The sequence below is a fragment of the Ursus maritimus genome, assembly GCF_017311325.1.
Source record: "Ursus maritimus isolate PB19 chromosome X unlocalized genomic scaffold, ASM1731132v1 scaffold_X1, whole genome shotgun sequence".
Lineage (NCBI taxonomy): Eukaryota > Metazoa > Chordata > Mammalia > Carnivora > Ursidae > Ursus > Ursus maritimus.
In genome coordinates, this window is record NW_024423319.1 from 54772378 (window position 1) to 54789262 (window position 16885).

Here is a 16885-nt window from a genome sequence, read left to right on the forward strand (position 1 = left end):
ATGTTGTACTTCAGTTCAGAGGTACATAAGCTAACAAATCCAACATTTAAAAGGCAGTTAATATACACATTCTAAAATATTTGATGGAGAAATGGAAAAGAAAACATCCAAATTCATTCTATGAAGGCCAGCATTACATCGATTCCAAAACCAAACTCCACTAAAGAAAGAGAGACAGGCCAATATCCTGAATGAACATGGAAGCAAAAATTCTCAACAAGATGCAAAAATCAAATCCAGCCTTCTGACTAAAGGGTATTCACAGCATGAGTAGAGTTTATTTCCTGGGAAACAAGAATTTAGTTCACTATTCAGGAAATCAATCAATGTGATACACATAAATTAAAGAAAAGGATAAGAGCCATACAGCATAGTCCTGGGGTAGTTAAGATGGCGAGAGGACAAGGATTGCCCACTAAGCTATCCACAAAATTCAGAGTTGGATGACACCGACCAGCATGAACATCCCACAGATCAGCCTGAGACACAGAAGAATACATCTGGATCTACAAGCCGGGCATCTCCAGCACTGAGCCAGCCGGGGGTCTGAAGCGAGAACCGTGAAGCAGCGCACCAATATCGGAAGATAAACGGAAGGGGGGAGGGGAGCCACACGTTTGGACGCGGGACATGGGAGCTGGTGGCCGGACTGTCGATTTGGCACCGATGAGATAAGCACAGACCAAGACGTGTGAGCCGTGAGCTGGGAGCGCGCCCACCGGGCTGAAACGGAGCTCCGATTGTGCTCCGCTCAGACAGACTGAGCACGGGATCTCAGAGCGCGCAGGGGCAGCTGGGCACAAGCGATGTTAAACACAAGAAAGGACAAACTGAGGGCCTCAGAGGGGAGGGGGTGGGGGAATGGGATAGACTGGTGATGGGTAATGGGAGGGCCACGTATTGCATGGTGCACTGGGTGTTATACACAACTAATGAATCATGGGGCGCTACATAGGCAGGATGTATGTATGGTGACTAACACCATAATATAAATAAAAATCATTAAAAAAAAAAAGAAAAAAAAAAACCACAAGGGACAGGAGGCTGCTGGCCTGGAAGTGAGGGCTGGGAAGCCAGGTGTGGGACGCTGCAGGTGGCTGTAACAAGAAACACAAAATTAAAGTGGCCAGAACATCAGTGTTGGAGAATAGTCACAATCCCTCTCTTCTGAGACAAGAGGCTGAGATTCGGCTACTGCTGTTTCCATTCTCAGAGAGGCACGGCAAACCCACCAGGGAAAGCTAGCCAGAAGGGAACAAAAGCCTGGAAATATTGGCTCACATTGTGCCCATCCCATCTCCTCGCAGGGGACACAGAACTCTACCTAAACAGGGTTGCCTGAGTATCGGTCGCGACAGGCCCTCCCCCCAGAAGGCAGGCTGAAAAATCAAAGCCCACATCCCTGAATCCCTATAAAACAAAGGGTGCATGGCCTGGGTTCCAGTAAAATTTGGGCTCTGGACAACCCACAGCCTCTCCTCTCAGAATGGCGAAAGGAGAAATCCCTCCAGCAAAGAAAAGACAATGAGTCTGTGGCCTTTGCCCACAGAACTAATGGATATGGATATAACCAAAATTATCAGAAATGGAATTCAGAGTAACAATGGTCAAGATGATGTGTAGACTTGAAAAAGTGATAACGAACATGTTAATGAGACTATAGAATCTCTAAGGGTGGAAATGAGAGCGAACTTGGCAGAAATTAAAAATTCTATGAGCCAAATGCAGTCAAAACTAAGGGCTCTGATGGCCAGGGGTGAATGAGGCGGAAGAGCGTGTATCAGCGGTGGAGGATGGTGCGCGGTTTCACGGCTCCCCGCTTCGTACCTCAATACTCAGTGCTGGAGATGTTCATTTGTAGAGATCCAGATGTATCTTCCTGTGTCTCAGGCTGATTCTGTGGATGTTCATGCTGGTCTGGTACCTATCCAACTCGACTCAGGGGACAGCTGAAAAAGGGGTCCCCTGGTCCTCTGCCATCTTAACTACCCCCCAGGATCATATGGTTCTTATCCTTTCTTTAATTTATGTGTATCACATTGATTGATTTCTGAATAGTGAACCACTCTTGTTTCCCAGGAATAAATCCCACTTGGTTGCTGTGAATAATTCTTTTAATGTATGGTTGGATTTGATTTCCTAGTATCTTGTTGAGAATTTTTGCTTCCATGTTCATTCAGGGATATTGGCCTGTAATTCTCTTCTTTAGTGGGGTTTGGTTTTGGAATCGATGTAATGCTGGCCTCATAGAATGAATTTGGATGTTTTCTTTCCATTTCTCCTATTTGGAATTATTTGAGAAGAATGTATATTAACTATTCTTTAAATGTTTGGATGAATTCTGTTGGGAAGCCAACTGTCCCTGGACTTTTGTTTGTTGGGAGATTTGTGATTATTGATTCAATTTCTTTGCTTGTTATAGGTCTGTTCAGCTTTTGTATTTCTTCTTGTTTCAGCTTTTGTAGTTTTGAGGTTTCTAGGAATTTATCCATTTCTTCCCAGTTGCTCCATTTGTTGGCAACCAATTTTTCATAATATTACTTTATAATTGTTTGTATTTCTGTGTTGTTGATTGTGATCTCTCCTCTCTCATTTGTGATTTTATTTATTTGGATCCTTTCTCTTTTCCTTTTAAGTCTGGCTAGGGGTTTACCAATTTTATTAATTCCTTCAGAGAACCAGCTCCTAGTTTCACTGGTCTGTTTTGCTGGAGTTTTTTCATAACATTTATTTCTGTCCTAATCTTTATTATTTCCTTTCTTCTGATGGCTTTAGGTTTCATTTGCTTTCCTTTTCTAGCTTCTTTAGGTGAAATGTTAGGTTGTGTGCTTGAGATTTTTCTTGCTTCCTGAGGTAAGCATATATTGCTGTATACTTCCCTCTTTGGTCCACTTTTGCTGCATCCCAAATATTTTGGACCATCATATTTTCATTTTCATTTGTTTCCAAGTACTTTTTAATTTTTTTCTTTAATATCTTGGTAAACCAACTCATTCTTTAGTAGAACATTCTTTACCCTGTATATATTTGTGGTCATCCCAAATTTTTTTCTTGTGGTTGACTTCAAGTTTTACACCACTGTGGCCCAAAAATAAGCATGGTATGACTTCAATCTTTTTTATTTGTTAAGGCATGATTTGTGACCCAGTGTGTGATCTATTCTGGAGAATGTCCCATGTGCACTCAAAAATACTGTGTATTCTGCTGTTTTAAGATGAAATGTTCTTTTTTTTTAAGGATTTTATTTATTTATTCAACAGAGATAGAGACAGCCAGCGAGAGAGGGAACACAAGCAGGGGGAGTGGGAGAGGAAGAAGCAGGCTCCTAGCAGAGAAGCCTGATGTGGGGCTTGATCCCATAATGCCGGGATCACGCCCTGAGCTGAAGGCAGATGCTTAACTGCTGTGCCACCCAGGTACCCCAAGATGAAATGTTCTGAATGTATCTGTTAAGGTGATCTGGTCCAGTGTGTTGCTCAAAGTCATTTTTCCTTGTTGATTTTCTGCTTCGATGATCCTCCATTGCTATAAGTGGGGAGTTAAAATTCCCTACTATTATTGTATTATTGTAAATGAGTTCCTTTATGTTTGTTATTAATTGATTTATATATTTCAGTGCTCCCAGGTTGGGAGCATAAATATTTACAATTGTTAAATCTTATTGGATAGACCCCTTTATTATGACATAGAGCCCTTCTTCAACTCTTGTTACAGTCTTTGGTTTAAAATCTAATTTGCTTAATATAAGTATTGGTATTCTGGGTTTCTTTTGATGTACATTAGCATGATAAATGGTTATCTATCCCCTCACTTTCATTCTGGAGGTGTCTTTAGGTCTAAAATGAATCTTCTCTAAGTAGTATATAGATGGGTCTTTTAAAATTATTTATTCTGATACCCTATGTCTTTTGATTGGTGCATTTAATCCATTTACATTCAGAGTGATTGTTGATAGATATGAATTTAGTGTTATTTTATTACCTGCAAAATCAGTGTTTCTGGAGATTTTCTCTGATTCTTTCTAGTCTTTGCTTTTTGTCTTTCTTTACCACTCAAAGATTTGCCTTTAACGGTTCTTGCAGGGCTGATTGAGTGGTCATGAACTCTTTTATTTATTTTGTTTGTTTGTTTGTCTGGGAAAATCTTTATCTCTGCATGTATTCTGAGGGACAGCCTTCTTGGATGAAGTATTCTTGGCTGCAAATTTTTCCCATTCAACACATTGAATATACCATACCACTGTCTTCTAGCCTTGTAAGTTTCTGTGGAGATATCTGCTGCTAACCTTATTTGTCTTCCCTTATAAGTTAGGGATTTCTTTTCCCTTGGTGCTTTTAGGAGTTTTTCCTTATTTCCATATTTTGCAAATTTTACTACAATATGTCTTGGTTTTGGCCTGCTTTTGATGGGAGTTCTCTCTGCCTACTGGATTTGTATTTAGAATATATAAAGAACTCTCAAATTTTAGCAATATGAAAACAAGCAAGCCAGTTAGAAAATGGGGATAAGACATGAAGAGATGTTTCAACAAAAAGGATATACAGTCAAGGGGCTCAATATCACTAGTCATTAGAGAAATGCAAATTAAAATCATAATGATGTCACTACACACACCTATGAGAACAGCTAAATTAAAAAAAAAAAGGACAACACAAAATGCTGGCAAGGATGTGGAAAATGGACCACTCATATATTGCTGGTGGGAGTATAAAAATGGCCCAGCTACTCTGAATGACAATTTGGCAGTTTGTTGTAATCTAGACATTCACTTACTATGTGACCCAGCAATTGCACTTTTGGGCATTTGTCCCAGAGAAATGAAAGTTATATTACATAAACACCTATACATAGGTGTTCATAGAAGCTTTATTAATAACATGAAGAAATTGGAAACAAGATGTCCTACAATGGACGAATGGTTACACAACTACTCAGCAACAAAATGGAAAAATTAAAAACACATGCAACAATTTGGATGAATATTAAGAGAATTATGCTGAGTGAAATAAAAGCTTATCTCAAAAAGTCACATAATGTATGATTCCATTTTTAGAACATTCTTAGAATGATGGAATTATAGAGATGGAAAACAGATTAGTGGTTCTCAGAAGTCAGGGATCATGGGGTGGGGATAGACAATAAGGGCATAACAGGAGAGAACCCTGTGGTGGTGGAACATGTATCGATTTGCAGTGGTGGTTACACAAATCTATACATGTGATATAATTCCATAGAAAAATACACACAGAGACATACACACTAATGGTTGTAGGTAAAACTGGTGAAATATGAATAAGGTCTATGGTTATAGCAATGTAAATTTTTTGACTTTCATATTATATTATAATTATATAAGATATTGCCATTGGGAGAAATTAGTTGAAGGAAACACAAGATTTTTCTGTATTCTTTTTGAAACTTATTGTCAATCTGCAATTGTTTCTAAATAAAAAAATAAATGAATGTAATTCAAAGAATATTTCCAAACTCTGTGCAATGAAAGTATCATAGCCAATGAGGTTTAACCAAGGCATGATTGCTAAAAGAAAATTTCCAGTGAGTATGTCCTTTTTTCCTCTCATTTCTATTTAGAATCACTGAAAAGCATAAAATGCATGAAACTGTATTTTTCACTTCCCTTTATGTATTTTAGCTTCATCATAAAGTTTATTTGTAATGATGTTTGTATTTTAGTTGGTGCAATACATTTGTCTCTCTTATTGAAGATAATATAATATTCAGAAGATATATTTTCTATTTTAACCATAGTCAATATTCATTTCCAAACACCTAAATAGTGCCATTTGGTCTGAAAGATTTAGTGTAGTATCTAACATTATCTAGGAATAAAAAGAGAAAAGCATTTGATTGAAAAGAGAACATTTAAATTATTATAGTGTCTATATATAGCCCAAGTCCTGCTCTAAACTAAAATTAGTCTATTTGCATAAAAACAAATACTTTTATTCTAGATGAGATATACTTTAGATTCTTATGATCAAAGGAAGTTAAAATTATTAGTTTTTCATCAGTAGCCTGTAGACTGATTTAAAATGTAATGGTTCAGTGGACTCAAGTCTTGGGCTTAATGATAAATATATTGTTCCACCGTTTCTATAGAATTCCAGACTTGATCAACAGTGCTTCTTGCACACGTAAAGTTATCAATAAATAAATTCAATACAAAATGAAAAATATCAAAAACCTTTATTCCTGCTAGCAGCTTGGGAGACCACTGGCTGCCATGGGAAGAGGATCTTACTTTGTGCCTTTGTTTCCACATGGTTTAAACTACAGTGAGTAGTCACAACTGCTCTACTTTAAAGAATTCCAGAACTGACTGCTAAAAGCCATGTAACACAATGTTATAACATGCAATTGATTTACTCAATTTGTTTGACAAAGTCTGTGGAAAAATAAAATCAAAGCCTTCTCTTAACTGATCAGTCAGTTGAGTCAAAATACTCGAGTCAATACTAAAATACCAATTTTGGTAAGTCATTTTGGACATAGTCTAAATGGACATCACTGACAAGAAAGCCCAGACTAACAGAGGTGGAAATGTCTGCATATGAAAATTCAAGGGGAAATGTAAATTATTGAGACATGTATTACCGTCTCTCAGTTTTACAAGGTACAGCAAGAGGTGGGCTGCATGAAGCTTACTCTAATGGTAATTCTTCATTTTTCTGAAATTTCCACATAATAGCAAAACTGGCATTTTATAATTTCCAAAGCTATAAATCATTTTTTAAATCATGATGATATTACTCAAAACAGATGTGAAAACATATGTTTGCCATAGGTGTATAAACTGCTTACTTGTCATATTTAATAATGTTGAGACTTCTACTTTAACTTCGTTTCCTCTTAATAACTCAAATCTATTGAAGAAAATATATTTTATCTTAATATCACATATATAACTGGTAGAATTTGACATCAAAAATCTCATTTTAAAGAAAGCTTTCCACTATAACCTTGATGCAGTTTAATATGCCACTCCTATCTATTAATGTCCTCATCAGAATGTGTGACCAACCTATTTGATTGAAATGAGTAAAACTGCCATTTCACAGCTAGAGATTCAGAAATGCCAGTACATACTACTGTGTATTTTATGAAAATCAGTTACTGTACATCCGTACTAGTGCTCCAGCTCATTTTTCATAAGACACAGTAGTGTGTACTTGAACATTGCAGCACACAGGCCAGCCCTAAATGCCATTTTGACTTATGGGGCTTGCAGTTTTGATAGAATCACACGCATCATGTACAGCTTGAGATTTTCCTAGAAAAGTTGTTTTACTACCACACTGTCCTTCAAACGGTCATGACTTGGTGGTAAAGAGGTCTCAGGAACAAATTGTTGCTGGGTTAAGAATGAAATTTCATCTTTAACTAGAATTCCATTACCCGTATAAGAGGTTGGGTATTTTAATATACTAAAACTGGCTTCTTCCATTCTGGCAAGTATTCTGAAATCAATCATTTACATCTTGGAGCCCCAGAGGGTATAGCCTTTCAGCGTTTGGATAAGAAATGACTAAACATGTGGCAAGGAAACCAACCATGGATCAATGAAATTAAAATCATACATTATTCCAAATTCTAACTAAAACGTTCATCTATGTAATTAGGAAGGAAGCTCAGTCTAGAGAAGAAAGATAAATTTCTCCATTAACTCTTCAGTTCATGGAGTCTTTTTTCTATATATTATGAGTATCTTTAGTAGAGATAGAAAAATACACCCTATACTGAAGTACAAACAAGCGATTTGGTAATCTGATAAATTACATATTAGCTTATGCTCTTTAGAGTTACTGTTTAACTCACAACGGCAGACATAATGTATAGCCTATAACATATGCCAATATGTTTTCTTTTTCTCCTATCTTTTAGCCTTTTAAACAAAGTTGTACTCAGTTTTCATGTCAAGATAGCATGACTTTGAAATAGCATGACTTTGAAATTCTTACTCTTCCTACCTTCTTTAAACTGATATCCTAAGAAAAAACTGGATACTGTGCAGAGATGATCCATGTAACTCAGTGGATCAAAAGCTAGATTGGCATCATATCTATCAACATTCTAGGTAAATACTTGGTTGGAGTAACTTGCTAAGCTTTCACTTGAAATGCCCAAATAAGCATATATTTTAAAAATCTCTTTTGGTGGTTGGGGTGATATCTTTTCTCCATGACAGCAACTCAGGTTTTCAAATGTAACTATCAAATGGTGAGTCGTTCAAACATAGTTAACCAAGTGCATATATAATAAAATGAGAGTCAGAAGTTTCTGATCAGGCATAAAATGAAGTTTCCAGCCACAGGCACAGAAAAACTTCAGGATGTTATTAATTTATTAACATTAAATAAACAAGCTTCAGGTAAACATATTTTTTTTTACTACTAAAAGAATTTATCTGAAGCCAGTATAAATCTATTCTGTTTAGGAAAGGTGGATGCAATATACAGCACTGGCATGTTAATTCAGTTACTATCTAATATTTGTGTGTCCATCAAATAAGCAAAAGTCATTTCACCTTTATTATCCCTTTGGAATTTTTTGATGGTTGGTCCATTATCTTGATCAACAATTAGTTCCTCTCTATTGTTGGACATCATAGCTATAAATAAAAGAAAAAAAAACTGAGTAATTTTCTTGCAAAACACTCAAAAGAAAGGTAGAAAATTATTATATAAATAGCTATTTTACTCCAATAACAACTAACATGAATTGTATACATCTCTATTTCTGAAACCGTGGAATCATTTGTGTTGGTTTGATGATTATATAATTTAAAGATCAAGAAGCTACTCAATCCTGTGAATTTTTTAAAATTTTTTTAAGATTTTATTTATTTATTTGATAGTGAGAGAGCACAAGTAGGCAGAGCGGCAAGCAGAAGGAGAAGAAGAGGCAGGCTCCCTGCTGAGCAGAGAACCTGATGCAGGGCTGAATCCCAGAATCCAGAGATCATGACCTGAGCTGAAGGTAGACGCTTAACTGACTGAGCCATCCAGTGCCCTAATCATGTGAATTTTTAAAGTGGGATTAATATATAGTGCGTATATAATTGCCTACATATTTTCTTTAAATCATTTTAAATGTTAAAATTCATATGCAAATTAACTATTTACCTGCATAATTAATAATCTAGTTCCCAAAATATTTCTAGAAAGAATTTATCACTTAATTTAGTGCGTTTAAAATAATTACAGATTTAACTCACTTTATAGAGGTTTTTTTTAAAAAAAATATATAACAAAATTAATAGGTGAAGTATAGCTTTCTGATAATTATAAATGCTTCTTCACAAAATATTTATATTGAAAGAAAATAAACATGCCAATTTTCATGGTTTATCATTTAATTCTCTTTTGTTATATTTTATTAAAACATTATGCTGCTAAGGGCGTCTGGGTGGTTCAGTCAGTTAAGCGTCTGCCTTTGCCTCGGTTCATGATCCCAGGGTCCTGGGATAGAGCCCCACATTGGGCTCCCTACTCAGTGGGGAGCCTACTTCTCCTTCTCTTCCTTGCATTTGCTCTCTCTCATTATCTCTATCTCTCTCTATCAAATAAATAAATAAAATCTTTAAAAAAACATATTGCTCCATATTTTTTTCCTTTATAGACAATCTCACTATCATGCTTAGATATCTGGGAATGTGCATAGACAGCCTAATTACTGCCAGTGGAATTAGAAATGTTTTATGTGGTTAATATATTTTTTAGAAAATTACATTGCTTTAGAAATATTTGATTTTACTTCTAAGTGTAAGATACCATTCCTTTACAACATATCTATCACATAATATATTTCCCTACGTGTTTTGCTCTTAGCCAGCCCTCAATAAATAATTCTCTCTCTCCCTTTTCTCTCTCCCCCACCCCTCATCAATACAAAGATTATCCTGATGGAATAATGTGTGTTTTGTTTTCTTGATTCTTTAATGGTCATCTGGCTATATCTGCTTGTCTTGCTCAGACTCCCTTAAATCAGTTGCACACAGTGTTGTAACAACCAGGTAGTCTGTGTCCAAAAGCTGTGATAAAGAAAAGCTAGAAGACCTGTCACCTCTTCCAGGAATTAAACTTACTCCCTTAGGGCCACTAACCTCAAGTTCTAGCTCAGTGGTTCTTAACACTGGCTGCACATTAGGATCTCATGAGGAGACACTGAAAAGCAAAACAAAACAGTCCTGCCAGACTCTGTTCCAGACCAGGTAAATCAGACTCTGAGCATGTAACCCGGGCATCCAGATTTGTAAATGCTCCATGAGTGATTATAATGGAGAGCCAGATTTGAGACTCTTTGGGCTTACTATGAACCACAAACAATATATAATATTGAAAGGTTAAATGAGACTCGGATGAATTTCCAGAAGGCAGAAATAATTTTCATCCTTTCCCAGCACAAATAAAGAAACTAACACCTCTGTTAATCCCTCAAATTCCTCTCCTGCCCGAAAAACAAAAACAAAAACAATAAGCAAAAAAAACATATTTTGGAAAGGTTTAAGGCAATCACTATTATGAAATATAAAAACTTAGAGTTCATTTAAAGGACGTCCTTATAGAGTAAGACTAAAAGAGGAACAGAAACCATTTTTTCCTAGAGGAAATCGATATTTAGGAAATCGATTGTGTCGATACAACAGATTAATAAAGATTTTACTTATCTCATTTGGTTCATAATTATTATATACTAAATGAGAATTTGTTACAACTGGGTGCACTTGGTAACATCTGTATACCTGAGTAAAATCAGACAGCTAAAGATAATAAGCAATCAAGGTAAAGCCACACAGACAAAAATAGTGCTTATCCCTCACATTTCCTTAGCACTTTAATCTTCTGAAGTGTTTGTCCATATTATTTCATTAGACCTCATAAAAATCCAGTGCATTAGGCCTGGCAGAAATATTTCCATATATTAGGTAAAGAAACTCACGATGGTTAAGTGACATACCCAAGGTCTCATAGCTACTGAGTGCCAGAACTGTGGCTAGATTCAAGTTTCCAATATGTCACATCACTGACAATACCACTATAGTATTTCTGGGATAGTGTCTATGGTGTAAGACTTCCGAGATAATAAAAAAAAATAAACTAAGGGAAAACATCTTAAATATTTTTGATCTAAATTATTGAGATTGTAGCAAATTATGTCTTGGTTCACTTTTTAATCACTCTTAAATGATCAACTGTTTGAAAGATATTTTATCTTTCATTAGTCAAAGATGCTGTGAATGTAGCAAGTGATTGTATCACATGAACTGTTAAATACCAATATGTTGAACTAACATATACTCTACAAAAAATCCCATCCTATTGTTACCATGGAATCCAGTGACACAGTAAATAAAGGCCCTTCCAGAGAAGAAACTTCTAATACGTTTAGTTTCATTTTGTTGTTCAAATTGCTTCAGCAGTAAAAAATGACCACTTCAGAAAGTCATTTTTATTAAGGAGGCATCAACTCCCCCACCTTCTTTCTCCCCCTTTCTATTGACTAATGAAGAAATTCTCAAAAGAATATATTTTAATTCCTTGTTTTAGATGAGATACTTACCCATCCTCTCTGAATGATGATCCATCTGAGAAGGAGAGCTGGACACACTGCTGCTGGGGTGGGAGGAAGTCTGACTCTCAGGGTGATGATTCTCTTCTACAGAGGGAACAGGAGAAGGACTCTCTGGGATCCGTTCCTGACACAAAAGGAAACACAACAGGAAATGTCATCTGTTCATCAAGTTTTTCATGTTGTTGAGTCCATAATATTTGAAATGTTGACCTCTCACTTATCCCAAAAGCATACATGTTCATGACAGTTGGTCTTAAACGTGTATCTTTAGACAAATACATATTTTTTGTTCTTGTAAAATTAATGGGATATTATGAGGGTTAGAGAATGTGAAAAGGCTCAGTGCCATGCTGTATATATGTCAGAGTTTCAAGAAAAGTTAGTTTCCATTTCCTTTCCTAGAAAATTCATGAAGAATTATGAACATAGGTGTGCAGTGAAGATTATTGTTATTGTAAACTCTTATATTTATATATATTCCAAAGCCTGGAGCGTGATCCTACTCTCTAAGAAGATCTTTCAAAATAAACACTTTAGAATCTAAGAATAAAACACAAATAGTAGCATCTGGTACATACTGAGTCTTTCTGCACAAATAAAAATTATGGAAACAATATACATGCACTCTATCAGACTTTAGGAATTTATGTTGAATTCTGCCAGCAAAATGGTTTGGTAGTGATAGGACACAATGATAGGTTTTCCAAACTAACATTAAAACCTGCCAATATCAATTGCTTAGTATTATTTAGATTTTTATAGTTTTAAATAAAGAATTAGAATAAAAATAAAACATTTATTTTCCATACCTCTACAGTAACTGTTATAGTTCTCAAGACTTTTGTGATTATGAATATTGCTATAAAACTCTGAAATTATTCACTATGTTTATGCATCACAACTTGATGAATAAATCTGACAATCATTCAATTAATTTGATCACTAGAAGAACCAAATTGCTGTGTTTATGCACATATGCAATTAATGTGAGTGGGTAATAGACATGCTGGGACAGAGAATGTTTGTTCTATAAAATATTTAATCCATCCATAATAAATTTCTTAAATGTTCTAATTATCTGTAATTACAACATCAGTATTCTAGTTATCATAGCAGTAAGAATTAGTTTGTCAAATATGTGCTTGTACATTTTCAAATTGATTTTGCATGAAAGGCCTAAAATTTATAAATTCCCTAAAGAAAACTGTTGTTTGTTTAGATACAAAAGTAACAGCACAAGAGTTAAAGCTTATTATTTCATTAGTAGAAGTTAACATTTTGCAACATCTATCATTGCAGCAGGCAGAATAGTAGCAGGCAGAATAGTGGCCCCCAAAATGTCCACTCCACATCTTGATGACTGAGACCTGTGAATATGCTACATCACATGGTAAATGGATTTTTCGGATGTGATTGAGAAACTTGAGATAGATAAATTACACTTAGAGGCAGAAAGGGAAGGTCAGAGGGAGATATTATGGAAAAAGAATCAGAGATGCAAACTTTCTGACTTTGAAGATGGATGAAGGGAACCATGAGCCAAGAAATGTGGGTGGCTTCTAGAAGGTGGAAAACAAGGAAATAGATTCATCCCTGGCAGATACAGAAAGAAATGCAGCCCTGCCAACACCTTGATTTTAGCTCAGTGATACCTATGTTAGACATCCAGCCTACAGAACTGTAAGAAAATAAACTTGCATTGTTTTAAGCACTAAATGTGTCATATTTTCTTATAGCGGCAATAAAACACTAATACAATCATTAATGTAGTTTTATTTTTAAATGGTGTTTAATGTTATTGCTTAGCTTATAATTAACATTTGGTAATTTTAATAAAATGAATAGTAGAATTTGACTATATTAGCTGCAGTATTATATCCTAATTAAATACTGATAATTATAATAATTTTATGTTACACTTTAAAGATTCTATAACTGTTGTCATACCTCAAAAAAATGTTTTAAGACAGAGAAATATATATTTAATTCATATTTACTATACAGATAAATATCTAGTTGTAACACTACATATACAGCACAAAATAAAAAAGAAACATTTAAGCAAAGCAGAAGAAAAGAATCTAGTTTTTATTTTCTAAATAATTTCACTTGTATTCTGGAGTGATGGTATGGGGATAGATAGTAAGGTATATACAGCCCTTGTACCACATTCTTTTACTTTCTGAGAAGACCAATAGTTCATTAGTTGTGAAATTCAACTTAAACTCTCATGATTAAAAATATATTCTTTAAATAGTATATGTACACAAAAACACACCAATGCAAGGATTTTTATATATAAGGTCAAAATTAATTTTTTTGGCTTTCACTGTTGTATAGCCTCAATGATTCTATGCCAAAATATGTATATGAAGTGTAGAACATTCAGTATTTGTCTTTGAATTGTAACATTGAAAATTTGTTGAAAAAGTATGTAATTCAATGAACTACAATTAAGTTTCATGGACATCCGAATGAATGGACAGGGACAAAGTACAGCAGTTACTAGGCAAAAATAGAACTGAACTAACAAAATCACTATATGGTGGCAAACAAGAATCATACACACAGAAATATATGCCACCATAATAAAAATGGAAAACTTTTAAGTTGGTTGATAAAATTGATGGTTTGGAAAAACAAGAGAATCCAACTGACAGTGATACTTGCTCTTGTCCACTCTGTTTAACAAAAAATGAAAGCTCACTTTGAATTGTCTTTAAAAATTGAGAGAACATCTACACAAATAGAAAAATGCAATGAAAATGAGGAAAAATACAATACTATAAAGGAAGATCCCCCCAAATGCTTAAAATTAGTAAATGATCAAATAATACGAACTCAAATAACTTACTCTTCAACTCCCTCTTTGACATTTTCAGCACCATATTAGGTGAAACAATAAACTAACTTTGAAAACATGATATAGTAACATTTTGCATAAAGTAATATTTCTGCTTTAAGATTTCATAGCCTGCACTTTCCAAATTCAGTCAAGGTTCAGTTCATTGTTATTGTTTTCTTAAGGCCCTACAGAGGTCAGACTTTTTCACCATGTAAACTGTATTAGATAAGTTCAGTGTCTTATATTGATTAAGAGTTAGGTGGGTTTAAAATGTGTGTGTGTGTGTGTGTGTGTGTGTGTGTGTGTGTGTGTGTAGAGCTGGGAATGTTTAATTTCTCTTAAAGTAATTAATAGTTCTATGAACAATTTCTTCTTTGCAAGTAAACAGATCCATTTTTCACCCCTGTAATCACTATGCATCTATTTAGCTACTTAACTGCAATGTGCTTTGGTTCATTAGGTGGCTAGTGTTGTGTCTCAGCCTAGTTAAAATTTCACAGCAAGTTAATCTGTTTTACTACAAATGAGAACACAAGTGATAATGTCCTCATCATTTGCCAAATACAGGGTTAACAGTATTTGCAACAAATCAATAAGGGCATTTAAAAAGGAAAATTGCAACTCTAAAACCCCAATCATTTTTAGTCATTGATGACTTAATTTTATTTGGCATTTATGACTTTTACAACCCTGCTACACTTCATGTATTTCATTTAGGCCCACTGACAACAGCTGTAGCTCTTCTGAAACACTACAGGTCTTCTCCAGATTCAAAGTAACAAAAGGGAGACATTTCCAAAATTGATACATACTTACCCAATCAAATCCCCATTTCCCTACAACTAGTAAATTTATCTGTAATAATAACTCAGATTCTAGCATATATGTATAGTTCAAGGCTAATGCCTAAAAAGAAAGAAACATTACAGAAAATATTATTAATTAGTACATGCTATCCCCTCTTTTATCATACTTTTCCCCTTTTGGGAGGTATATACCACAAATGGTCAAAGGAGACATTCATCATATTAAATCATATGAAAGTACATTTGACCCTTAATAAAGAATAGGGTCAATGCTTAGAAAATTGAGTTCTATACAAGGTTTAACACAGTCGATTTGATTTAGGATTTAGTTTATTGGCAGTAAAGTATCAACTCTGCCCATTTTCATGCAGATGCTTTATTTCACCTCAGTATATTCCTTTACATCCTTGGAAATGTGGTAGTATACATAGAATGTATGAAGTACTAATAAATACATATTAAACGTGTTTATACATATGTGTACATGTGTGTAGTTGCCTTTTACTAGCAACTGTATCAGTCAATGTTAAATTGTTACCTCTGACATTTTATTATGTTGTTATTAAGTATTCAGTGTGATTATGTATTATATAATTTGTCTTTTTATTTTTATTTAATTGGAATTCAACTCTCACTGTAATTATGCTTCCAAATGCTAATACATTAATGAGTTCCTAAAGGATTTAATGGCATTTCACTACTGAGGAGTGGCTTTTGGAAGTCTGTATGAGTGCTAGATATTTTACTCATGCATTTGTCTTGATATTTCATATTTAATTGATCTGCTCCTTCTGTACTGTCACCAGAGTTCTGCAGAAACAGAACAGATTGTAACTTGACAGACTTTAATAATAAAATCAGGGACAGGGAAATGAAAAGTTTATTCATTGTTGCTGCTAACTTGGCTTACTACTATTCCTGAGGAAGAATTTGATGCCTTAATTTGGTATCTCTGAATAATATTGGAAATATGACAACTTATGGACCTTTACAAATCAGTTTAAGAATTAGTCTGTGGGGGCACCTGGGTGGCTCAGCAGGTTAAGCGGCCAACTTTTGGTTTGGGCTCAGGTCATGATCTGGGGGTCCGGGGACCAAGCTCCACATTAGGCTCCATGCTTAGCAGAGAATCTGTGGATTCTCTCTCCCTCTCCTCCTGCCCCCCCCCACTCATGCTCTCTCTTTCTCTTAAATAAATAAATAAATAAATAAATCTTTATTATAAAAAAGAATTAGTCTGTTTTCCACAATCACCAATTTACAATCTTATTAAAGTTAACATAAATGAATACAGCAGGGTTTTCATGAATTAAAAAAAAATAAGCAGATAAGGGATGCAGCTGGAACATGTAACCATGAAACAGTCCAAAATCATAGGCACACCCTACATGTGATCTATGTTATATTAGGGCAAAAGATGCTTTCACATCTTCACCCAGATCAACTTGTTCTGGAAGAGGCTGACAGCTTAAGAGAATCAGTCTTAATATCTGCTCATAGCTTGCAAATGCCCTCGAGTGGGAAAATGGATAGTTCAGTGGGAAAGTGCAGGGCTTCCAAATTATGTTTTGGGATTGGACCTCTGCCACCCACCCAAACACACACACACACACACACACACACACACACACACACACCCCTC

General features: G+C 35.0%; 1 protein-coding gene across 1 annotated transcript in view; it reads right to left on the minus strand.

Annotated features, from left to right (window-relative positions):
• Positions 1-16885, minus strand: part of DACH2 (dachshund family transcription factor 2) — an 835748-nt gene that overhangs the window by 89118 nt on the left and 729745 nt on the right. The window contains exons 7-8 of the mRNA XM_008700629.2: positions 11581-11716; positions 8546-8629 (exon numbers count right to left, since the gene is read on the minus strand). Of these exons, the coding sequence (XP_008698851.2) occupies positions 8546-8629; positions 11581-11716 (220 nt within the window). The remainder of the gene's footprint in view (positions 1-8545; positions 8630-11580; positions 11717-16885) is intronic.